We start from the raw sequence: 27,587 nt of genomic DNA, 5'->3' as shown, positions 1-27,587 counted from the left end.
TTACGATCAAAGGCTTTATTCTATAGTTGATTCCCTATAAAACGTGACTGGAGCACTGACAACTTGTCAGATGTAACGTATTGTAGTCTCAGATCTATTCTAAATCCCCTTTTCCCCACTGCATTCGAACAAGCTCTTCAATATTGAACACTAATTCCTGGGTCGGTTCGCAGGGGTTAATGTGGTGTCCTCTGACTGACTGGGGAAGATCCGTTCTGTGGAAATAGTCCAGTCCAGTTGAAAGATGACGGACTTCGTCCCTCCTATGTGAATGATGGACTGCTGACGCCTAAGGTTTGGGGTTTTTGCCGCGAGGCTGGTTGACATAATTTCAGCCCTAACCTTCATCCATCAGGACCTGCTTGCCCCACCCCGTCTATAACCATAGGACCGGAGGCAGCCAACATCTGCTCCCAAAACCACTGGTATGTCCAACAGCAAGCACATAGAGTTACAGCATCTGTAAAGTGGACCAGTCGCAAGGCTTTCCGAAATGCTCCTGATGACAAAGTTACAGCGGAACGTCCGCAAGGCCGCGTCCCGTGGAAAGGGATCCGCTTCGATTCCGATATTGGTGAGCTTCCGCCAAGACTGGAGGAGAATTTGAAGAGACTCTCACTCATTAGTACTGGCGTTTGGTCATCTGAAAGCGCGAATCAATGGCATTTCTTCTCCAAACCATGACCGATCTGGCCCGGATCCGGATTAAAGCGTTTTAATATGAACTCCATGCTCCGGGGGCGCTGGCTGTCCCTGCCTCTGATCGTCCTGTGGGTCGCACCTCGAGTCTACTCGTCCTGGTGGTAAGTCACTCAATCGGTTTGTGTTTCAAGAATAGCAGAAAGTAGCAAAGCAACGCAATATTGCTTGTGCCCAGCACCGAGAATAGCAGGCACCACACAGCCTGATGTGTTACACCTTCCACTTGCAACACACTCGCCTTCCTCGCTCTCCTATTTCGACAGTGCTGAAAGCAAAAATAAACATAACACACACACAGCCCACGCCAGCACCCTGAAGCATGAAGGCACTTTTTAAATTTAGCTTTTGTAGCAAACATTTTTAGTATTTTTAACTGATTTTACAATCTCCGCACACTTTACGTGAAACGTCAGTAATCCATTCCAACCTTTGAATAAACGCGGATTCAAACTTTCGGATTGGATTTAGTCAACAGCAACAAGTTGTATTTATATAGCGCCTTTAATTTAATAAAACGTCCCACGGCGCTGCACAGGAGTATTCAAAGACAACAACTTTGAGGGCAGGTGACCAAAAGCTTGGCCAAAGAGGTAGGTTTTAAGGAGCGTCTTAGTCTCCACCCTGGCGATGAAAAGATCGGTTCGCTTTGTGTAATCTCGGTGTTAGTGGCTCCGGGTTCATGCGCCTGCAGACACTCAATCCGAAAATAGAAAAATGTCGAAGAACTCTCTTTCACCGGATCCTCTCCTCCCGAAGGAGAGACGGATAACGTCTGAAGGGTTTTGGTGGTGGTGGGGGCAGCGTTTGGGTGTAGCGGTGACCAGTAATACACGAGTAATAATACAGTACCTTACTGAATATGTTGAGAAGGACGACAAGTTACACTGGTCAGACAGCTTCCGCAGCCTTTACTCCACAAACCGTTTCACCCGCAAATGAAAGCCCGGGCAGCAGACTGGAGTGGCATCGACCAGCTGGACCCTGTACAAAAGCCCCCAATAAAACAGACATTCCCCAGATTGAAGTAAATGGTGGGGATACAATGCCGTTATATTTCATGATTGGGAGTAGTGAGCCCCTGCCCCCACTATGACCAGGTGAAGGAGAGGATTACAAGCCGAAGAACTTCGACACGATTCTGGAAATTCTTTGCCCTGCATTTTTTGGGACTTGTTTGTCGCTGCTCTTGTGTAGTCGCTGGAACCATTGCAACCAGCTGCAAATCCAGCACTTGAAGTTTTCGCTCTAATCTGTCGAATTAAATATAAATTTATGAAATTTTGAATGAAATGCAAATCTAACGGCTGCAGGTAAATTGGGCGTGAGCATAAGAATAGGACTTATAGGAAATAGTCTGTGATCCGAAATCTTACAGAGAATTAGCTTTGTTGCGCTGGGACCGCAAAGGATCACAACTCTGTGTCAAACATCTCGCACCGTCCAAAGCAACAGGTGAGAGGAGCCTTCTCCAAACCGTTCAACTGGTTACATTCACAAACTGATAACAGGTTAAACTCGCCTAATACTAAATGTAAAGTCTTTCAGTAATAAAACATAAACATGCTGTGTGTTTTCAAAACTAAATTTGAGTGAAGTGCGTCTTTGTAAATGTGTCAGGAAGCAAGTGTTCGACTTGACAAAAAATCAGCAAATTATATAAAATTCCTACACGTGCCTTGGATATATAATGCCAATGTTAGTCTTCTGAAATCTTCCACAAAAATCCTAAATTGATTTTAAATGCGTTGGCCTAATCGAAATTGCACTTCCGAATACTTTTGCTCATCAATATTGGGAATAGCTGATTGTAAAGCGCCTAACAGCCTTGTCAGGCAAAAGGAATAGAGCAAAACACAGTTTTAATTCTAGTGGCTGTGTCCCTCCATTAGGTACTATCTTTACATATACCTGAACTTTAAATACTTCGAAGTTCATTGCTACAGATATTCAGTACCAATCATAAGTAATGGCCTAAAATGGTCAAAAGAAAAAGAGCAAGATGGAAAACTACAACAGGAAAGAAGAAAACCGACAGAATTTCACAGGACTTCGATCTGATGTCCCGACATTCCTCTTTTCCACTTTCTATCTTCTTTATGTCAAAGGTAAGATTAACTTGCAACCAACAATCACAGGGATGTCCCTCTAAATGTTATTTTCAGGTGAAAGGGCATAACTCTTCCTCGACCATACAAGAACACGCTCACGTGGTCTTTTTATTTTTCTTCTGGCCATTAGCATCCATCACTTGTACACTGTCCTAACAGCTGCAGGAAGAAGTTTCTTTTTGTAATTTGTAGTGTCTGATTTTAATAATTCCAGTTTTTTAACATTCATTTCTCTCACCCTTTAAGACTTTCATTCCATGCACTGTTCTTTTACTCTTGGTTAGGGATTATGCTCTCCCCTCTCTGCCTTTTTAACAGCACTGCAATGTGCCAGAATGAACTAGGGCGGCTAGTCTTCTGATTCTTTCTCAACCTATGGGAAGGACAGTAACCTCATTATAACATATTGTTCAAATTCAAGAACTCATCCTGAGGGGTGTGAGTTTTACAAGGATGAATTTCACCTTGCCATTCTCTGGCAACATGAAGGAGCACACATATACGGTGCCACCTGTCCATACATTTTGACTTTATGCTTTTTAAATAAATCATACATTTTATTTAATATTGTGGAATCGTTTTTCAACTTTGGAGGACAATTCAGGTATAGTGCAGCCAGATGCCAAAGTTCCATTTGGTCTGGGATGGACAACCTGCTTTGAAACCTTTAACAGTGCCACTTTTAGGGCATTTTTACATTTTGAGATGAACTTTTTCTACTTGTCAAAGAGGGGAAAGTCAGTGTTGGAGAATGGGACAGTTTTCAACATTGAAGCACCCAGTGACAGACTCCAGGAGTCTCAGAGAGTTCAGGTACAGCATAGTCATAGAGTATAGATTACAGGTCTCCATTTTACCCAACATTCTTATCCCGCCACCTCAGCAGAGCACCCATACTGCCACTTATTCTTATTTTTTTTTCTGGTATTGTGAATAACGAAATGAGACTGGTCAAACTCATTTTACTTAGGACCATTACAGTTAACAGAAAAAAGGCTTTCACCAAGATTGTATGCTTACCCGCTCCTTATATTGGAGAAGGGGAAGAAAAGCCTACATTTATTTTTAGTTTTCAGTTCATTTTCAGTATTTTCCTGCAAATATTTGTATTATGCTAAGTCCTGGTTTTGAGATTTGTATTAACTACAAGAAGGGCTTTCTGGTAACCCACAACTACAGGTTGTTCTCTAGTGTGTTTTCCTGGACTATAATTTTGCTTGGTGTAAATTTGTTAGCTCAATAGAGGAACATTCAAGAAAGAAAAACCCTGTTGGTTCAAATGATCAGATCCCTGGTTGCTGATTTGAAGGTTTCCAAAAAAAAGACAGATCTCAAGTAATCACCTTTTCACTCCCATATGGAAAATTTATTCGTGACTGGCTATCTCTACAGATTTAATGCCAAAGCTTGGAGTCTGAACCAATTCTCACAGTTTTCTTCAAAGTAAACGACAAAATTGAATTAATTTAAAGGTCTGCTAGCTAGCAGTCTGATTTGGCATGGAGAAAAGACCAAATGAGGAGTCATGAAGCTGAACAACATTGTTACAGTGAAGCTCTTCAAGAGCACCAGTGCCTCAATGTTTACTGCAAAGCCAAATGGTGAGGCAACAGAACCAATTTGGTGCAGCCATCAACTTTCCGACATCTTTCTACATCAGGAATGTGGAGGACTGAAACCCTTGGGACCCAGCTAAATGAGGTACTCCATGAGAACTACAGGGTAGTGACTGCCAAAAGAACTCCCAATGGGTCCCAAGGTTCTATCTAAATGTAGCACCAATCATTGGGTGAACAGCCGAGAATTCATTAGGCCCTATCTACCTGCCTGGAGAACATGGGGACTAAACTGCCAACCTTCAATTGAGACTAGAAATGAGTAGAAATTCTTTCTCCTACAAGGTAGCAGATACATGGAATTAATATTTTTGTTTACCACTAAGTGAGGTAGCTGCAAAGCATTGTTAGGATTTTTTGGATGATCAGTTCAAATGATCACCTGCCCTTATCAAGAATGTCACACAGATGACTATACTTCAGCTTTAAGCAACATATTTTACACAGGATACAGTCATGAGGTGCTCCTGTAAGTATATATCACAATAACAGCATTTCTGGCTCTGAACTTAATAAATCTCATTAGATATTTAAAACATGAACCTTGATGGTTTGAGACTTGGTTATTTTTTATTCAGTGGGGAGGGTGGGGGATAGGGGAGGAGAAGGAGGAGTGGGGAAAAGGAGGGAGAAGAGGAAGGCATGAGCAGTGGAGGAGAGGAGCGGAGAGGAGCATTGAATATGTGATTTAACAGCTTATCATCATCATTGGCTGTAATATGCAAAAAAAATTAATTTTTCAACACTGTTGTTCTGTTTTTGTACCTTGAATATGACGGTCTCTGATTATTTCTACCAATTCTGGCAGGTATATGGGTGCCCTAGGAACCCGGGTGATTTGTGATAATATCCCAGGCTTGGTGAGCAGACAGCGGCAACTTTGTCACAAACATCCCGATACAATGCAGTCAATTGGAGATGGGGCCAAAGAGTGGATCGCAGAATGTCAGCATCAATTCCGCCATCACCGCTGGAACTGTAACACCCTGGACAGAGACCACACGCTTTTTGGCAGAGTCATGCTCAGAAGTAAGTAAAATATGGAATCTAAAGACAAACTATTTTCTGAAATGTATTTATCTTCACAACTGCTATGGTTGGTCTATTCTATTTGGTGGTCTTTGTAGGCTGCAGTTATACTGTAGCTACAGGCCTCAGAATGGTAGCTGAGAAGTGTAATGAAGAGCTGGCAGACCAAAGTTATACTCCTATCTATGCATTTGTCCAGGTCACAATAAAGTCAGCCACAAAGGAACTCTATGCTCACATATGGACCCGTGCATAAAATTCCATTCACCAGGCTGCTAAACTGTAATGTCAGGAGAGTATAGGTAGGTGATTATATGAAATATTAATACGCAGTGTAGGTTCTTTTTTGCTCTGATTACAAAATGCACATTTGCATTACATGCTAACTTGTCTCTCTGCTATCAGTACACTCATGTATAGGTGCATATGAATACTTTTAAATGAAAAAGGCAGACTCAAGTTATTTGAGAGAATCTGGGTCCTTATTTGAATAATAATTAAGCACAAACATGCATACTGGTTTTGTGTTTAACACTATTTTCACAATAGAATGATCCTTAATATCTTCGGCTCCCATACCAAATTGGGATTTTACCTGCGTTGTGTATACTTAGTTATTTATATTGCTGGCTGTGGAATATTTTATGTTCTTTCTTTAATTAATAAAAAGAAAGAAAAGAAAGACTTACATTTCTACAGCGCCTTTCACGACCACCGGACGTCCCAAAGTGCTTTACAGCCAGTCAAGTACTTTTGAAGTGGAATCACTGTTGTAATGTGGGAAACGCGGCAGCCAATTTGCGTACAGCAAACTCCCACAAACAGCAATGTGATAATGACCAGATAATCTGTTTTTTGTTATGTTGATTGAGGGATAAATATTGGTCAGGACACCGGGGATAACTCCCCTGCTCTTCTTCGAAATAGTGCCATGGGATCTTCTACATCCACCTGAGAGAGCAGATGGGGCCTCAGTTTAGCATCTCATCCAAAAGACGGCACCTCCAACAGTGCGGCACTCCCTCAGCACTGCACTGGAGTGTCAGCCTAGATGATAACACAATTAAAAAAATACCTATCTGAACATTTAATTAAAGGTTATGTACGTAATTTTTTAACGTGGTTCCTTTGAATGCAGGATTAAACTCGACTGCATTATATATGGAATAAATGTGTGTCAGGCTAGGAGTGAGTTACAAGTGAATAAGACTATTGAGGGGTTCAGATAGTCAAAACAATCAGAAGTCTGAGTGGTATACAAGCAAACAATCCCAGACAGCTGTTATATGTAAACTACGCAATTTATTCAGTTTTCCATTGATACTTAGCAATTAGGTTTTTCTGAATCTTGATTTATAGAATAATTCTACTCTTGATGACTATTACAACATTGGTTTATACCATCTCCTTTTGCCTTGCACCATCTCTTAATCTCTCTTTATGTCTCTTAATCTCTCCTGCCTTCCATTCTATTACAGACTTTCCCTTTTGTTCTTTCCTCCCCTCCCACTTTCCCTGCCTCTGCACTTGCTTAAAAACCTGTTCCACCTCCAGCTTTTCCCAGTTCTGACAACGGGCCATCGACCTGAAACGTTAACTCTGTTTCTCTCTCCACAGATGCTGCCTGACCTGCTGAGTATTTCCAGCATTTTCTGTTTTTATTATGGATTTATACCGATACTTTTGCCATCAATGTTTTTGAATCTGTACCTCCTTTTCTCATTATTTTTAAACTATTGGGATAAATTTGGTGGAGCGCAGAATATCCATTCTGTACCCATAGAGTGGCAGGAGGCCTTTGCCACGCGAGTACAGAAGAGTGTGGAGGGAGGTGGCTCAGAGAGTCTCCTCAAGCAGCATGGTGCCTAGGACCCATCTCCAATGTAGGAAAAAGTTCAACGACCTCACTCGGGTCGTCAGGGTGAGTGCCTTTTTTTCAAAACCTCTTCATCCCTCCATCTCAACCTCACTTTATGGCCAGAGGGTCTTGAAAGCCCCAATGCCCAACATTCATCTAACACCTATGGCCCTTTCATCAAACACACATGCACATTCCACACTTTGCATACAGTAAGGGCTATTCAACCATGGGAGGCATTTCAGGCAAGACCATGGCTGTATATTTACTCAGACACTGTCCTTTTTCTTGCAGACCAAGCTGTCTCATAATAAGAGACAGCAGCAACGGACCGGTGGAGGGCGGCCTCAGCTGCAACCCCTCAGCGATCTTGAGGAGCGCGTCCACAGGATTGTGGCAAGCCGGGTAATTGGTCCCGTCGCCACTGGAGACGCCGACCCCGTTCTGGACAACACCTTTTTGTCCTCTCTCCTTCCACTTGTCCCTCACAACACCAGCCTTTGACACTTTCAATCCAAATTACTAAATCCCTTGCTGCCACCCTGTCCTCACGCTAAAGCCACTCTTGTACCTCCCTGTTTTCAGATGGTGATTCACCAGGTGAGGAGACGGGCCCTCAAGCTGCCAGTGGAAGTGAAGCTGCAGGCGAGGAGGAAGAGGAAGCCAGAGCATCAGCGCCACCCTCTACTGAGGCAGCCCATGCCCACACTGGGAACACACCTTCCCTGGAGGGGAGCAGGGGGGAATGGTCTGATGAGGGTGAAGCTCCAGGACCCAGTGGGCTGCAGCAACATGATGGGGGTAGGGAAACTCGGGGGCCTTCTCCCCAGAGGGAGAGTATGGCTTCGAGTCCTGCTGCACTGGACGCAGAGGAGGAGCGAGTCCTCGCTGAAATGAGCGCCCAGGCGGAGCACAGGCACACTGAGCTCATGGCTGCAGTGGCAAGGTTGCCCGAATCTATTGAATCACTGGCAAGGAGTGTGGAGCACTTCACTGTAGCACAGGTGGCTGCCACGCAAATGCTTAGTGCTGCAATGCAGTCAGTGGCTGGTCTCATGCAGACACAGATTGAGGCCACGCGAGCACTAACTGCTGCCACCCTCGCTGGATCGGGCACATTTCCTCGGGGCTCTCACCGCGCCGCAGCAGGCCAGCAATCTGTGCGCTATCAGATTGCTCCGGATGCTGAAGTGCTGCCCCGTGGGAGTGCCAGTGTGTTGGTCGAGCAGGGAGTTGCTGTCCTCTCTCAAGATGACAGCATTCCTGCTGCCACCACTGGCACTTCTCCACTGCAGTTGCCACCGCCTGTAGGACAGACTGCTGCTGCCCATGCAGAGTTGGTGCAGTCAGCAGCCGGGCCCTCCAGGCCCAGAGCTGGTCCAGGCCATCCTTCCAGGGCATCTGCAGTCTCAGTTTCTGACAATCAGCAGCCTTCCCCCAGCCTTGCTCCAGCCACTGGGGTCCCATTACGGAGGAGCTGCAGGGTGGGAAGGGGGGAATTTTGCAAGGGAAGCAGATCACCCTCGAAGGGCAAAAAGTAGGAGGTGTGACAAAGTGTTTTTTTTTGTTTTATTGAAGGCTGAGGTTCGTGGTCAAATTTTTGTAACTGTTTTGGACATTGTCTCCAGGTTGTGAGAGCCAGTTATGTGAATGACTGCTTTTTTTTGTGTTTTTTTCTATTACTTTGTCATGCGGAAATGAGACACACAGAGTTTGTGAAATAAAGAAGTGTCTGTATTCAAAATGTACATGTTTGGTCTTTGCAATCATTGTTGCCTTGACCGGCTTAGGGGCTGTGGGATGGTTTCATTCAGGTTGTTTGAATGGCAGAAGCCATTTCCTCAGAGGGGGCCTAGAAGCGACTTGCTATGAGCCTTTGATGGACGGCCCTTCCACTTTGTGCCTCCCTCCCGCCTTGGTGCTGCTGATGATCATCCTCCTCATCTTCCTCCTCCTCCTCTGCTGGTGCTCCAATGCCTGGTGGCATTGGCTGTGTCCTAAGGATTGCAAGGTTATGCAGTGTACAGCACACAACAACGAAGTGGGAGACTCGCTCAGGCGAGTACTGCAGGGCTCCTCCAGAGTGGTCCAGACAGCGGAACCGTTGCTTGAGCACGCTGATTGTGTACTCAACGATGTTCCTGGTTGCTTGATGGCTCTCGTTGTATCGTAGCTCAGCAGGGGTGTTGGGCAAACGGAGCGGTGTCATCAGCTAGGTGCACAGAGGATATCCCTTGTCCCCGAGAAGCCAACCTCCTGGGTGATGCGGTGCCTGGAAAAGGTCTGCCACAGAAGTCTGGCGCAGGATGAAGGCATCATGGCTGCTGCCAGGAAAGTGGCATTGACAGCGAGTATCAGCTGTCTGTGGTCACAGACCAACTGGACGTTTAAGGAATGGAAGCCCTTTTGGTTGCGGAAATCCTCGGCATTCTCTTGCGGCGCCCGCAAAGCCACATGCGTGCAGTCAATGGCGCCCTGCACCATGGGGAAGCCTGCTATCATCGCAAAGCCCATTGCGCATTCTTGCTGCTTGTCCGGGGTCATGGGGAAAGAGATGTACTCTCGTCTCCTTTTAAAGAGGGCATTTGTGACCTGACGGATGCAGCAATGCACCGCGAACTGGGAGATATTGGCGATGTCCCCAGTAGCTGATTGAAATGAGCCGGTGGCATAAAAGTTGAGAGCCGCTGTTATCTTCACTGCCACTGACAGAGACATCCTGCTCCTCAGTTGAGGCTGCAGATCTGGCTGAAGCAGGTGGCAGAGCTCAGTGACCACCTCCTTACTGATACGCAGCCTTCACAAACACTGCTCCTCAGACATATTAATGTAGGAGAACTGTTGCCGAAAAACCCTGGGAGGGTAAGGTCTCCTGTACCGAGGCCTGTTGGCCCTCCTCCGTCTGGCCATGATTGCCACTCTCTCTTTGCGTCTCTGTGCCCTCCGAATGTGATGGAGAAGGACGACGTTCCCATCCATTGCAGCCCCCCATAGTATCTAGGCAATCAAAGTTATGAAGGTCAAAAAGCAAAGTACCTGCAAAGTTATGGTCAGAAGCCAAAACTACCTCAGACAGCGTTGACTCAATGCAGAAGTCTCTCTTTCTCTCTTTGTCTCTCTCAAAATCTCTCTCTCTCTCTCAGAACGAGTGGTGCAAAAATGGCTACCACACAAAAGCCAGGAAGAGGCCCCCTTTAAACAGCGCCCCCCCAGCCCCACAGCGACTGGGAAGCGTTCCAGTCAACCTGTCGTTGGTTGCGCCAGGCGGAAAGAGGGGGGCGCCACTCAATTTCAGGTCCGGGGTGCTCCAACGGCGTTGCACTCTCGAATGACGTCAAGATCTGCGTGCGCAGGAGATCGGGCGCTATTGTTTAGCTCCGCTGCAAAATGTCCGGACAATTTCGCAAGAGGCGCAGACATTGCTGCGCCCGGGCACTAGTTGCTTTGCGCCCCACTTAGCGCCCTCTTAAGGCGCTAACGGGTGGCGCTGTCAACCAAATTTTTCCCCCTTAGTTTTTATTTTCATTGTGTGAAATCAAAGCTATACCGATAAAGCTACTCCTGACATTTAAGTACCTTTGTTACTGTAATCCTGTTTGTTTCAGTATCACACTGTGTGAGCTGAAAACCTATAAAACCATTCAGCCCAGGAAGACTGGAATTTTCCTGGTTCTGCTGGAGATCCCGCCATTGAAGTTAAGTGTCATTTTTTTAATGTCCTAATTTTAAGGGGATACTGATGGTAAAAATTCCTGTGGAAGCGATATTCTCCTCTGTTTATGTGGGCTTGCCTTGTGCCGGTAGCCATTTTAACCAATCGTCTTGTGTTATCCTGGTACAGGTAGCAGAGAAGCCGCCTTTGTTTATGCCATCTCCTCGGCTGGAGTTGTGTTTGCCATAACGAGAGCCTGTAGTCAGGGGGAACTCAGCTCCTGTTCCTGCGACCCCCAAAAAAAAGGCATCTCCAAGGACAACAAGGGAACCTTTGACTGGGGAGGATGCAGTGATAATATTGATTACGGTATTAGTTTTGCAAAAGCATTTGTGGATGCCAAGGAAAACAAAGGAAAGGATGCCCGGGCACTGATGAACCTGCATAATAACCGAGCTGGTAGAAAGGTGTGTTCATTCTTACTCTTCAGCTTATTGGATTGTGTGCTTGTTACATGTGATTTGGGGATGGGAAGCAGATTTTTTCAGAATAAAGGTATTTGCTAAACCTTTTTGATTTCAAGTCAGAAGAGGTATACATCACGTTGCCACAGTGCCATCACACAGAAGTAATACGTGTTTCTTCAAATTTTGTTGAATTGTTGTGCTTATCAATATTTTCCCCCTCTACTTTATTCCAACAACGTGCCTTGACTAACCTAAGGAAAGCACATTTTCTATTTCTGCTCCAGCCACACTGGCCCATCAGAGTGAGATTGCCTATGATTGTCCATGTACCCTTCAGGATGTGCATTAGCATTCATTTGACACACTGACAGCGAAATGTAAAAGTTGTGTGCTGGGCAGAAAAACACACTTGCTGCAGTAAAAGGCACCAAAATCGATTTTCCACAAACTTAAAAAGATTGAAAGCTGGTCCAATTACCCCAATTTGATTGAGGTCCGATTCATTTCCTTGCTGAAAGTGGTTTTGTATATTAACTGCACAAATAAAAAGGATTAAAAAAACTTAAAATACAATAAATCTGAACTAAATACACCAGCATCTGAAAAGAGAAAGGTTGTTATGGTTGTAGACCCTTTGTCAGTTTTGATGAAGGATCAAACCCTGAAAAGCTAACAACTTTTCTCTTTTCTGATGCTGACAGATCTGCTATATGTTTCAAGTATTATCTGGTTTTATTCAATATATTAACTGCTTTGTTTCAAATCCATACAGTGTTAAAATCACACTGTGGTGTTCAGAGAAGAATTAACATTTCTCAGTTCTTGGAATGGAGTGTGTGACTGACTTTCAGGAGACTCGCCAAGTATAACAATCAATTAATTCTCCACCTCATAGGTTAGAGAAGAGATCAGCTGCTTGTCATAAATTATCTTTCATTTTTGCGAGTAGGAATGTTGCTGATAACCCCGTGAACATCAGCACTGCGGCAGTAAGAATTCTTGGTGGTAACCATCCTGTTTCTCATGCTCATTATTTCCAGGATTCCAGTGAGAGAACACATAGACAGAAAAAAATATATATACGATCTTTTAAGTACTTTATAAATAGTAAATAAAACTGTAATTCCCACGCATGCATTCACAAAAAATAGGATTAGAACAACATTGTACCCATTTTGGCCTGAGTTATGACAGTAATACAATAGGGAAAATGCTGGAAATACTCAGCAGTTCAGACAGCATCTGTGGAGCAAGAAACAGAGTTAACGTTTCAAGTTGATGACCCTTCGTCAGAACCTGAAACTCTGTTTCTCTCTCCACAGATGCTGCCTGACCTGCTGAATATTTCCAGCATTTTCTCTTTTTATTTCAGATTTCCAGCAGCCGCAGTATTTTGCTTTTGTAGGAATAAAATAGGAATAGTTTTCAACACTTATGATATCTACTATCCAATTTGCAATTGAGTTCATGTAGGACCAGTTATTTACTTAATATTATACCGTGAGCATTGCTGCTGATGTCTCCAGTGAATTGATGTTGAGTACTGAAGATATTGTATTATTTTCTTGTTAGGCTGTAAAGCGCTTCCTGAAACTTGAATGTAAGTGCCACGGAGTTAGCGGATCATGCACTTTGCGAACTTGCTGGCTTGCTATGGCAGACTTTCAAAAAACTGGTCATTACCTGCGGAGAAAATACAATGGAGCTATCCAGGTGATCATGAACCAAGATGGGACTGGTTTTACTGTAGCAAATAAGAACTTTAAAAAGCCAACAAAGAATGACCTGGTGTATTTTGAGAACTCTCCAGATTATTGTGTCATGGACAGAGAAGCAGGTAATGTGTCTCTCCACTATTTGTGCTCTATTTCACTGAATATAAACCCATTCTGGTTGCTGCTACTCACAGTGTGACCTAAGCCTAGACTGAGCCTTTATAGGTATTCGTATTGAAATTATAAAACTGTTCTTACTTTACAGTACATACCCTTTCTTAGAAGTTTCCTATTATTGCCAGAATAGCTTTAAATGGGAAGCACTATAACTAAATGGTTTGCTGTCTATACTTGGGGATTGACTGGTGCAGTCAGAGTGACTTCCTTTCTCCGGTGGGACTTGGCTTTGAATCCAACTCAAATTGGTGGGATAAAAGTATTTCCCTTCTGTTGGTAGTAGGGCTCTTGAATGAAACAAGTTTGGGAGATTTCAATCAAACTGACAATAGGTACAAGCTTTAATGACCTTAAATTTAACACTAATTCACGTTACATTGGCAGTTTCAGAGCAACAATGGAGAAGTCACAGTGGTGCGTTAAGGATGTTCTTCTGAGGGTAAAATCAAGGAATATTGTTACACAAAGTAAAGGGAACTTCACACTGCATTCAAACCTCACTGTAGGAACATAGGAACGGGAGTAGGCCATTTAGCCCCTCGAGCCTGTTCTGCCATTCAGTGAGATCATGGCTGATCTGTGACCTAACTCCATATACCTGCCTTTGCCCCATATCCCTTAATACCTTTGGTTAACAGAAATTTATCAATCTCAGATTAAAAAAAAGAATTGACCTAGCATCAATTTGCCATTTGTGAAAGAGAGTTCCAAACTTTTACCACCCTTTGCGTGTAGAAGTGTTTCCTAACTTCACTCCTGAAAGGACTGGCTCTAATTTTTAGACTATGCCCTCTAGTCCTAGACTTCTGAACCAGCGGAAATAGTTTCTCTCCATCTACCTTATCAGTTCCCCTTAATATCTTGAAAACTTTGATCAAATTGCCCCTTAACCATCTAAATTCCAGGGAATACCTAACCAGGAAGCAGTGAAGCTACCAGAAAGCACAAATAATGAGAAACTGTTCCATTCTTTAGCACTAATATTCCTCTTGTGAGGACAGCATTTACCAAATAATAAGAAGTACCTCCATGCTCACTACAGAATTGCTTTTTGGACTTATTTGGTCAAACTGCCCGTTTAATGTAGCAGACAGCAATATGTTGGTGGCAGTGCTGATGTGTTTTTGCTCCAGTAAATGTCACTTTTGGCTTCATTAAAGAGGAAAAGCTAGGAAGTCAGTTTTCATGATGTTCAAAGGAAAGAATTCAATTAGGGCAGCAAACAGACCCTATATATGGGACCTATATATATGTATAATTCTTCGGCGTTAGTTAACAGCCTAGAATTATTGAAATATTTGCATCTGTTTTTATAATATTGTGCCAATATAGGGGTTTTAGAGCATTTGGGATGGACCGGAAAGAGTTACATTCAAAATGGAGGTCAAATGATAACACCAGGATAGTCCTTTCAATCTCAACATATCATTTTGTAGGATTTTTGCCGTGATACCAGTTTGGATTCAGCAGTCGCACTATGCAGTAGTGTCAGTTGCACCATTTCATGTACTAATTTATGAACTTTATCCAGTGGACAATTTAAGCAGCAGCTGAACTTGACCAGATGCAACGACAGGTTTTCCCAGGTGGTGAAAACAAAGTGCATTGTATTACGTACTCCACAGTACAAAATCCCGTCTTTTGAATATTTTTAAATATGGTGGCTGTCGGAAAAAAAAGGAAATGAGATGATATTTTAATACTGTTTTGTCTTGAATAACGGTGGGTGGCAGCCTTTTGACAGTGGGAGCAGTATTTCAAACACTAGGTTACGTCTACATAATTCTTGGCAAAGATACAGTGTTCAATCATCTCTGCAAATTTTACAGTCCTAAAACAAACATTGGTGTTCCCTGGAAATGTTTGCATAACATCTTGCAAATTCATGCTTTTGTTTTACTCACACTTTTTGTTGGCACACGCTTGCTTTCTTTAAAGTCCATGTGGTAATCCATCAGAATATATTACAATCTCCTGTCGAGTGTGCCAGAATGCAACTGCACACTTATGAAATGCAGGAAAATATTACTTCATTAAAAACAGCTTTTCACACAACTTTTTTTTTTCTTTTTCTGCAATGTTCTCGGTTGCCAAGGGTAGCTGACACTAAAATATAAACTTTGTGTTTTGCAACACCATGGGAACTGTAACTGTTCAATGATACAGACAACAGTTGGTTAGATTAAAAATATTGGGACTTTTAAACAGTACATCATTTCATTCAAATATAGATATGGGTATAAAATTTATACCAACAAGATTAAAAGAGAATTTATGACATTCATGAAGAACTGACATTTATGGTCTTTTTTTAAGAGTATGTATTGAGTCTATTTTTGTGACATCTGTTAGCTTCATTACAGACAAATAGCAGTAAATGTGTTGAAAATGAAGAATGTCTGTGGAATATTTCCACCACAACATCTGCTGATGATTTTCCTTTCCTTTATACCTTTCACTTGACCTGACAGAACTGTAATGTGTCAAAGACAAATTTCACAGTCAGATCTGCTAGACACCAACACACCGAACCATGAAATGCAAAGAACTGTCAAGAATTGGCAACAATGTATTGTAGGTATAAAATGAAAGCTTCTACTGGTGTAACACCAAAAACTGGACCTGTCTAGAAAATTGTAATTGTAAAATGGAACATCACAGGTTTAACCCTTTCCGAATCCAAAGCTCCCATTAGTGATTGTGAAATCCAGCTGAAAATAATGGACATAGAAATACATTGTTACAACCCGAATATAGTCCATGTGGCCCAACCAATCCATGTTAGCATTTACCCTCCATCCAAGCAAATAGTTCTAATTAAATTTACCCACCCAGTTCCCATATTCCTCCATCCCTTTTTCCTTCATCCACCTATCCAATCTAATCTTGAACGATGACATCGTTTCTGCTTCAAACACTAACACTGGAAGTGAATTCCACAGCCTTACGATTGTCTGTGTAAAGAAGTTTCTCTTGCTGTCTGTTCTAAATCTCTTGCATTTAATCTTAAATCTATAGCCCTTCATTCTAGACCCCTCAATTGTTGGAACCTTCTATCATATCACACCGTAATTTACATTGTTCTATTGAAAAAAACCCCACCTTTCCAAGCAATACTTTGGCTGTCATATCCCAAAGAAGAATTGTTAAGTGGGTGTATACCTGAATTCCTGCAATATAGTAAATGTCTTCCATTCAGCGTTACATTAAGTTCACTTTCAGATTTTTCTTAATCATAGTGAAACTTGTACTCAAAGTGAGACATGTCAGTGCTGGGAAATTCAAACATTTTCAACTTTTTGCAACGTTAGCATTGAGCACTCCAAATCAAGTATAGCACAGGTTATATACAGTTCAAAGCTTTCTCCCTTCCGTCCTAAGAATGAGAAAGATTTTCCTGCTAGTAATAGCTAGACACCATGTTACCAACAATAACTCGGGATTCTGCCTGATGATAGAAGCACCAGAAATCATCTGATTTTTGATCATTTAAAGAAGAATGTCTAAAGGAAAAATACTTGCAGGGCTACGGGGAAAGGGCGGGGTAGTGGAACTAGCTGAAGTGCTCTTGCAGAGAGCTGGCATGGGCTCAACGGGCCGAATGGCCTCCTTCTGCACTGCAACCATTCAGTAGCATCCTATATTTAATATACTGTATTTGCTTTAATCTGGTCAACTTCACTACTGAACATTCCAATGTTCCTAAAATGTCCCCCCCTCCCCTCCCCGCATCAGATAGGCACTTATTTCTACACTGCAAGGAAAGAGAGGGTAAATAAGTTATAGAATCCTTCACTGGACAGATAACTCACTCCAATAAGCAATACAAATGTCCCACCACAGGAATGTTCATTGTGCTGTCTGTAGCTACTGGAGATTGTGTCTGCTGGAGGCTAAAAAATACCACTAGCAGATATTTGGACTTCCCATGACTTTTGAGCATGATGGTAGGTGATTAAAGTGAGGCTCAAGGAAGGTGTTCCAGGCAGTTTCTGGTTCTTTCCAAGGTGGGAAACCTCCTGTGGAGATCCAGCCTACTGTAATTTATCAATAAGCCATGATCGCATTGAATGGCGGAGCAGGCTCGAGGGGCAGAATGGCCTACTCCTGCTCCTATCTTCTATGTTTCTTCTATGTTTTCCTGTAAGGGTGCATTCTTACTACAAATATAATGCCGAGTAAAGCCATTTCTACTGCTTATTGATGCTGCAGGTATTGTATAACTGCAGCCTGATTCCAGAGTCAGGGCCTGACCTGAAACTGGGGGAAACAGAGTGAGAATCCCTGGAATGCTCTCAGCACTTCATTTTCAAGTCAGTTCAGGCCCGAACACCCAATTTATATTGTACAGGTTTAGCACTGATGCAAAGCCAAAATCACTTCTGAACTTGGAAGTGTGAATGCACCTTAAATGTCAATTGCCACTGGCATTTGAATCTTATCACTTCCTGCGAAGAAAGTGTTGATTTTATTTTCTCCATTTGTGTTCCCTTTTTGCATCTTGTTGCAGTCAGCAGGGCATCACAGTTTCACTACTGCTAACAACTGGTTGGAAGTATGATTCGGACTGGCTAAGTCAAAAGATGTCAAGTTTCCTATCTCCGCTCCAACATTACACTTGCACATGGCGCTCTCTCAAATGACCCAACCAAAAAAATCATTGAATTTCACCCATGTGAAGACGTGCTTCAGTGAGCAGTCTCCTTGGAACTCCAGCTTGCAATGTTTTGCTGAATGTCAAGCACTACTATTAGCATCCTTTACATTGACTGAGCATTCTTTACATTGAACATTCTTTACATTGACTGAGCATCCTTTACATTGACTGAGCATCCTTTACATTGACTGAGCATTCTTTACATTGACTGAGCATCCCTTACATTGACTGAGCATCCCTTACATTAACTGAGCATTCTTTACATTGACTGAGCATCCTTTACATTGACTGAGCATCCTTTACATTGACCCTTTACATTGACTGAGCATTCTTTACATTGACTGAACATTTTTTACACTGAGCATTCTTTACATTGACTGAACATTCTTTACATTGACTGAGCATTCTTTACATTGACTGAACATCCTTTACATTGACTGAACATTCTTTACATTGACTGAACATTCTTTACATTGACTGAACATCCTTTACATTGACTGAACATTCTTTACATTGACTGAACATTCTTTACATTGACTGAACATCCTTTACATTGACTGAACATCCTTTACATTGACTGAACATTCTTTACATTGACTGAACATCCTTTACATTGACTGAGTATCCTTTACATTGACTGAACATTCTTTACATTGAGCATCCATTACATTGACTGAGCATTCTTTACATTGACTTAGCATCACTTACATTGACTGAGCATTCTTTACATTGACTGAACATCCTTTACATTGACTGAGCATTCTTTACATTGACTGAGGATCCTTTACATTGACTGAACATCCTTTACATTGACTGAGCATTCTTTACATTGACTGAGGATCCTTTACATTGACTGAACATCCTTTACATTGACTGAACATTCTTTACATTGACTGAGGATCCTTTACATTGACTGAACATCCTTTACATTGACTGAGCATTCTTTACATTGACTGAACATCCTTTACATTGACTGAGCATCCTTTACATTGACTGAGCATCCTTTACATTGACTGAACATTCTTTACATTGACTGAGCATCCTTTACATTGACTGAGCATTCTTTACATTGAGCATCCTTTACATTCACTGAGCATCCTTTACATTGACTGAGCATCCTTTAATTTGAGTATTTTGTGTAGAGTAATCTGGAATTCCATATACAGGTAGACTATCCCTTATCCGCAATTCTGAAATTCGAAAACCTCTGAAAACCGAAAGTTTTTTCGTGGAGCGTAACTAGAGTATTTATGGTCTATATTTATCCCACTATTTAATTTACCAAATTATTACTGTACAAATAAACTGTAATACTATTTATAGTCTTTATTTATCCCACTCAGTGTGAATATTCATACGGTTTGCTGCAGAAATATTAATGTGTTTGCTTACGGGGTGCTGCCCAGACCCCCGCTTGGGTGTTACATACTGATTCTGAATACCATTCTGAAATCCGAAAAATTCCAAATTCTGAAAAACATCTGGTCCCAAGGGTTTCGGATAAGCGATAGTGCACCTGTACTTAGCAGGACAATAAAGTGACAAATCCTATATGGGTTATATTTGCCAGCCATTTGTTGTTGAGGTGAGATTTAAGAAGAACTTGGTATTGTGGAATTAGAAGTTTGCAGATAATACAGTGAATTAGCAGAATGTCCCAACTCAAGTTATACTCATTGTTATAGCACACTGGTTTCTACTGTTCAGGCATATAACTTAAAAGCATGCAGATGCACTGATTCCAGAGGAAGCAATATACCGTGGTGTAACACCACTAGTTTACTGTCGGGTTTACACCAATACCTACATAAATCTGGCATCACATTGGCAATACACTAGTGTAAATGTTGAGATAGGCCTCAATGCCTTTCATTTCAGTTTGTGTTGTTTGCCAACAACTGCCAGATAAAAGTAATTCAGTGAGCATCTTTAGTGGGGCTAACTCTTCTGTATCCACAGAGCACCCTGACCAACTGATGAAACATGGTTTTGTATTCTTTTTTCAAAAAGACTACACATGTAAGCATTTAGCAGGCCTCAGAGACTGCTTTGACTTTGACATTTACGATTAATGAATGTAATGTTGATATTATCTACAGTGTATGACCATTTTGCGACCAGTTATATTACAGGTACCAGTCCCTGGCTGGCACCCTCAAATAGCAACATTTTTGCTGCTGGCTGCCAAGTTGTGTTCTGCCTAAATATAACAGTGCTCAGTGCATCCGTGCTTGAAGAATTCCTCTCACTGGTTTCTGAATGCCAGATAAACTTTATTGTTAGGGCAGTTGACTGTGGGCCTGTTGACTCACCACTAGCATTAAAACATTAAAAAAAACATATAATGGGTGAAAGTATTGTGTAGGACTAAACCATGCAAATCATAAGATCTCAGGTTCAACTTTTCGTCAGTGCTGAGGTAACTAATTCCAAGCAGGCCTGCAGTTGGGCCACTGCCCCTCTTGTCATCAAGTACTCTTCAGTAAGATCACCAAACTGACTCTCCAGTCATACTGCCAGTTTTACCTCAATGTATATTTGAAATCATTGTGCAGCAGCGCAAACGTGGTAATATAACTGGTCTGTTAGACTGGAGTCATTTAGTCTGTATAATTGCCTTTACTAAGTGTTGTAGCAGCCTTTCCCCCGGCCTTTGTCTCATATTTATTGTTCTGAATTACCAATGAATTGGTCAGGTTTTGTACATTCCTGAAAGCACTTTATCGTAATAGTCTTTCGTACAGACTGCGGGAGAGGAGAGGCCTTTCCATCACTGCCCAAGTTCTTATTTCCTGTATTTTTTATTGATCTTTTTATTTTATGAGCATCCCAAGAAGACGCAGTAGTAAATTTATAGAGTTCACACAGCTGTTCATTTATTTGGGAGTCTGATAATAATTCTGTGGTCTGAAGTTGCAAGTGATGATTAACTGTCTGATGATGATAGCACAGTTGCTAATTCTGTGCAATGTTCTAACAGCATAAACCCATTACTGAGATATTGCAGCCACTCGGGCAACAAGCTCGCTCTGCTTTTGCCAACATACTCGTTATTGGAAGATTTATGAACGAACAACTTTTTGAGGCTGTTTGTATCAAAGGCTTTAATCAAAATAACAAGAGGTATATTCCATTTTTCCGTTCTGTAATTTCATCAAAATAATCTCACTTTTTAAAACTCTAGTTTAATACAATAATCTGTTTCATGGCAGTGTTATTTCAAAATCAACCCTAGCTGCTTCAGAATTCAGGTCCTAGAGAGTGTGTCCTTGGCTCATTTTCCTGTCTTATTCATAAAGCTTGAACATTTACCTCTGACCTTCCTTGGTGAGACCTATATGGGCAGCCAGTACTTACACAGCCCTAAAGGTTCCACAATCCATAGCTTCTTTCGTTTGTTTACTCTAGGCTCGAGCATTTATCATTTTTTTTCTGTTTGGGATGGTTGAAACATGAATTATTGCATTTGAGTTACATCGTTATATTTTTAAGTTCCCTTCTGTCTCCCAATGCAGGAAAGCCATAATGGGACTTGGTGTCACATTGATTGTTTTTATTTGTTAGCTGTTAAAATGATGCTGAATCTGTTCAGAACAGGCAAGAACACTATACATCACATTGGGATATTTGTTAAAGGAATAGGCAATCATAACTCTAATAATGCTGAGTTCAGCCACTTAAGGCCATTTTGTACTTTATCCAGCTTGATACCAATCCTTCTTTCTCTGTCCCAGTTCAGCTGCATGAACATTAATTTGAATATATATTGTTGAACCTCTCTGCTCATAGAGGCAAAACCTTTCTTTAAAAGAAGACTTAACACCTTGAGAAGGTGCTGGTGAGCCACCTTCTTGAACCATTGAAGTCCTGTGGTGAAGTTACTATGTCAGGCTGTTGTTTGACTAGTCTGTGGGACAGCTCTCCCACAAATCCCCAGATGTTAGTGAGGAGGACTTTGCCATGTCCAAAGCTAGTGCTGAGGTTGATGCTGGGTTGCCTGTCTGGTTTTATTATTTATTAGTGTTTTTGGTAGCAGTTTGATGAGTGGCTTGCTAGGCCTTTTCAGAGGGCAGTTAAGGACGGTAGGTTTTCTTCCCTAAGACATTAGTGAACCAGATGGGGTTTTTAATGACAATCCGTCACCATTACTAATTCCAGATTTGTTTTAAATTAACTGAATTAGCTGCCGTGGTGGAATTTGAACGCCGGATCATTAGTCCAGGCCTCTGGGTTACTAGTCCAGTAACATAACCACTATGCTACCATACCCTACACAGACACATCTCTGCCTTCATATATGAATCCCAGTAGACATTTTGCTTCTGGTGCAATTAAGTCATATCACTGATGCAGTCTTGCAAGATAAGTAAAAATATGCTCAACATTTTGCATTTTTATGGCAGAAAGTTGTTTTGCAAAATGGACATTGATGATGATAACTCACTTTTAGCTGGGTTCTGGTGAAAATACACTATGGAAACAGGAATGTAATTCTTTTCTAAAATCAGTTTCTAATTTCATTGTTCTCGTACACATTCGATCTTCATTTTGTTAAATTATTTTCAATTGTTGCTTACATGCAGTATGAGTCTAAAGTAAGGGGAATCTGGTTTTCTGTGCTCAGAACGCCATACATTTTAAAGTATTTGATATTACTCATGCTATTTAATTTTATGTCTCCAGCATGTCCCAAAAACAAAGCACAAAGTGCCACCATGATGAGATTACATTGAGCTAGTATGGATTTAGAAGCACAGGAAGCAATGCTCGTCAAAAGCCCCGCTTTCATAGACCATTTCTCTGTTAACTGATGGCACATCACATTAGATTAACCCATGACAGCACCCAGAAATGCTGAATGTAGGAGTAAATCTAGAGTTATCCCTCTCCTCTCACAAGTGGAGCCAAATTATTATATCCAAAGTGTCTGCCAAGTTTGAGATATCAGCAGGCTTAGGCTGAGAGATGAAGAGAAACATAGAGGTACAAAATGCATGTTAAAAAGAAAATTGTAGAAACGTTTCAACATAAACATTGGTGGCACAGGCATACTTAACTTATGGATTAAAAATTGGCCCCAATAGAGGAGTTTACAGTCAAATCTTAATATGAAGGTTCCAATTGAATGTATTTGAACAGTCCCTTTCCCGTTTCCAGTGAACGTGAGCCAACAAATCAACACCGCCTTTGTCAGTGTTGATTTGTTGACTTCAAAAAAATTAAATAAGATTGCAAAACCTGAGAGTTAGCCCCCGTCAGAAGTTTTACTTGGTAATATCTATGATGCCTTTATAAGAAAATCTTTGATAACTTGTCAGGATGCCATAATTGTGAATTATGGATTCATCACAAAATGAAAGTAGTAATGTTTGCTTACTTGTTCTGTTGTAACATTAGCACTATCTGGCCCAGTATCTGCCATTAGGAAATGCACTAAGCAGGTAATAAGGCATTATCTTGATCATTAAATACAAGATTATAATTGAATGGCAATTCTGCTGATTTATGAGTGAAATAGCAAATACCTAATATCATTCTCATGTATAAATTTAAATAATTAACTAGTTTGCGCTCTATCACAACATGGCCATACAAACCAGGAAAGTTCCAGGCTCAACTTTCTGTCTGTCTTGCATTTGCTAATCTCAGCCCAGGAGCTCTGGCGACACTCCAATTCGGCCAGGGAGAGCTGCTACTCCTGATCGCTATCCAGTGACCACATGTGGCATGGTTATTGGGCGAGAAAAAAGATGGGACTCAGATGTGATGTTTTTAATGGTAAATGAGCTTTTTGTGACGCACTGCCTACATTCCGAGGTGAAGAATGGCCAGACGGGTGAGGTTCCAGAGGGCTTTGACGAACATGGAAGTACAGCCCAGCAAGAGGCAATTACTTCAGGGGAGAAGGGAAACAATTGAGGGGGAAAAAAACATACATGTTCAAGAAAACATTGAGGCAGATTCTGGCCAAGGTGTTCTGTGTGCTTTCTTTGAACACCTTTTTTAAAACTAATTCAAAGCCTTTACTTTCCTGTATGATCAAATCACACATTGCTTTCCACCAGAGAGATACCATTTTACTTTACAACATGCTTAGTAAATGTTCAGTTTTTATAATGGATCACCTGTCAACTTTAACATTACAACGAAAAGTGGAGATAAATTGCCTCATTAATCATTCACAGTCAAATAGAATGATGCGGCACAGTTTGATATCTTTGTGTGCTATCATATATCAGACAGCTGCATGCTAATCAGATACTGAAAACTGGACTCTGAAACAGCAGAAATATAATCTTTAGCATGGTTCATATAGCTCAGCATTCTTAAACATACTGCAGGTTCTTCTTGTGTGAGAACTTATTCTTAAATGTTAAAGGGAATTTTTTGTGTCAACTATCAGTTACCTGTTTTCAATGTCGTAAAGAACTGTGATATTTATCCCTTATTTGCCAGGTTGTTTGGGTACAGCGGGCAGAGTGTGTAACAGGACCTCTCGAGGGATGGACGGATGCGAAGTGATGTGCTGCGGACGGGGCTATGACACATCCCGTGTCATGCGAGTGACGAAATGTGAATGTAAATTTCACTGGTGTTGTGTGGTCCGCTGTAAGGAGTGCCACGAAATGACAGATGTGCACACATGCAAAGCTCCTAAGAATGCTGATTGGCTAGATCAGACATGAATGGCAAGGGGAAGCTTGGATGTTCACTATGGGACAGACAACACTCTTACCTGTTTTTCCATTATTGACTAAACAACCTGTCTCCAGTCATCATTCTATTCTCTGAATCTACAGCAGTATCTACTTTTCTTAACATCCTAAATTATTTTATATACTGAAGATTGACATCGTTTTCAGTACAAACAGGGTACATGTTAGAAAGTCACTGGACCAAGGCTATTATGAAGGGGAAACTAAATAGGATGCATCCTTTTCCTTTCTAGAAATGCAGTATTTTGCTCTTGGTAATTGTCTCCTTCATTATTAAATTTTGATAAATCATAGTTGGTAAGTCAAAAGATTTTGAAAACAGAAAATTGCTCCTGATTTGGAAATTATAAATGGAAAATTCTTGGAATCAAAAAAGTGCTGATTTTATTTTATTTTGATGGTGAGCATCTTAATTCAGGTAAATATTTTGGACATCATCCACAAGATATTGCGGCCCTATTTTAGATTGATCAGTATGCCTTTGTTCTCTGCCATGATTTGCTTTCCACAAATCTGACCTGAAACAAGCATGTTCCCCAACCATTTACTTAACTGACTAAATTGCAGTTTCATTTTGATCAATTTTCTGCATCAATTCAGGAAGACCTCGGCTAACAAACTAAATGCAGAACCAGGTTCTACATATGATGCAGCAGCTTCTTCACAGTCCAGGTGGCCTGGTGACCAATTTATTTTAAATGTTCTATTGTCATATGTTGTTTGGTCAGATTCCAGTTGTACTTCTTTCACATCTGGGGTCATGTATAGCTCATCTGCATCGTTCCAGCAAGAATTGATGTGGATTTCAGTCAGGTTTTTTTTCCAGTGCGCTGCGATCTTGGTGCTCACTCAACATTTTGAATCAGGTAGAACTGGTTTTTATGTTAAAGTTCCAACCATGAGGTCTCCCAGCGGCTCATCGGATAAATATACTAATGGCACTGCGTCATCAAGACCAATCTGTTGATTTCTGCCAGGGCAATGGTGGGGACACATTCATTGACCTCAATGTTCTTGGCCTAGGAAGAGGAAAAATCATCCAGTGTTCCTGCTCCTGATTGCTATCCAGTGACTTCTGCTGGAAAGTAGGTGAGCACAGACATCAGGTGAGGGCACAATGGACTTAAAGACTCTCTTCCTCCTCCCACAGCAGTCAAAAAGCTCACTGCCGTTCACTGTCTCAGCTTGCACATGAAGAAGGCCCATTATTTCAGGTACTGGGGACCCGCCACTGTCCATGGAACCATATTCCAGCTTGAATCACTGCCGCCAGGAAATGGAGAAAATATTTTAATATTGCAAATTGTGATCACAGCACAAACTTAAGTCACAAGTTATATAATTAATTTAGCTGGCAATTAAAAAAGTCACACACTAAAGCTTTGATCGCAAGCTGTGATGTTCAGAGTTCAGGAGGTTTGAATCTGCTGATTTATGGGCAAACACAGACAAGCAAATGGAAGCTCTAGCAACAAGGCCACCTTGAACAAGGCAAAGGCAATCATCTCACATTAATGCACCCTCAATATTAACATTGTAGGAGCAGTTGCTCCCCATAAACCACTCCAATGGGTGACATATATTTAATATATGTGAATGTAAAACCCACAAACACACTCAGGAAATCACTAAATTACAGTTTCTTGTAATGTCTAAATTTGATGCAGGAAATTAGGAGTTCTATTTGGGAAAAATATCTTTGAGGAATGCAACGACTCTTCTGCACTTGAATTTAAAAAGTAATTTCAAAAACTACTATATATGAAAAAGTTCTTGATGATTTTGTCGCCTTTACAATGCGGTTGATGCCAGTTATTGGGGGCATGGTTAATAGGGAAAATAACTTATATTGAATATTTTCTCAGGCACCAGTTGATTCCCAGCACAGTTAAGTCAAACTGATGGGCTTTGTTGAAGTGAGGTACTTATAGTTTTATTTCATCAGTTGTCTGATATTAAAATCAAATGATTTTTGTAATCGTAGTGATAATTTTGCTTTATATATAATTTCATATTATTCCCTATTGCTGAATAAGTAAACCAATAACACTTCAAAAATGTGTACTTTAAGTTGAAAAATATCCATAAAAATAAAGCACAGTTACTTCATAAGTTTGTTTTGAAATCATTGGATTAATATTGCCATGTGCCAACATTATAAACATTTGTCATGTAGTAACTACTGTGCACTGTGCATATTATTTAAGAACAGTTTTGTAATTTTCAGTCTCCTCTTGCTGTGGTAATATGAACAGTCAAGTGTTCAACTATAGAAACAATATTACTCCTCTCCTAAATAAACTTGTAATAGTTACTAAGAAAGATAGAAATTATTGTGTGATAAGAAATCTGTTTTATGGAGATTTTAAGCTGCCTGTTGGATGGTGGTTGACTGTGATTCTGCAGAAAATGGCTTAAAAGATTGTATTTTTGTGCATTTTGCTATTATATGGTTATGAGGAAAAACATTAAATCACAGCTTTTTAATATTCTCAAGATTCTACCAAAATGAAATTTTGAACTTCATTTAATGCAATGAAAATATTTGTTTGAAGATTGGAATCCGTGTTCAATTGTTGCCTGTGTTACCTGACTGTCACAATGTGATTATTGCCTGTCCCACTGCACCAAATAATCAGCATTCATTTTGAAGACTAATCTTTTCAAGATATACTTGGTTTGAAATTAGTCAAAGTTATAGATCATTGTAGTTTGTACAATCTTAGCAGTCATATACATAAATCTGAAAATATATTATAATTTTGATTTTAACTCTGAAGAATTACTTTAAGTCTATAAAGTATTGCCTATCATATGTGAGTGATTGGCAGGAACTATTTTTTGCTCACAAATGTGTTGCTTTTTTAATTTATAAATTACATGTGAATGA

At 41.0% G+C, this 27,587-nt stretch overlaps 1 protein-coding gene across 1 annotated transcript; it reads left to right on the top strand.

Annotated features, from left to right (window-relative positions):
• Positions 1–364: 364 nt before the first annotated feature.
• On the top strand, positions 365–27,587 carry LOC147106244 (protein Wnt-2-like). Its single transcript, XM_086009183.1, has 5 exons — positions 365–803; positions 5,235–5,455; positions 11,155–11,432; positions 13,005–13,269; positions 24,438–27,587. Exons 1-5 carry the CDS (start codon positions 721–723, stop codon positions 24,665–24,667), a joined length of 1,077 nt encoding a protein of 358 aa, XP_085865309.1. The 5' UTR covers positions 365–720; the 3' UTR covers positions 24,668–27,587.

The sequence above is a fragment of the Somniosus microcephalus genome, chromosome 16, assembly GCF_052327205.1.
Source record: "Somniosus microcephalus isolate GS21.2 chromosome 16, FLI_Smic_1.0, whole genome shotgun sequence".
NCBI lineage: Eukaryota > Metazoa > Chordata > Chondrichthyes > Squaliformes > Somniosidae > Somniosus > Somniosus microcephalus.
Note: the sequence above shows the minus strand (reverse complement) of the source record. Positions and strands in the feature narration are given on the sequence as shown.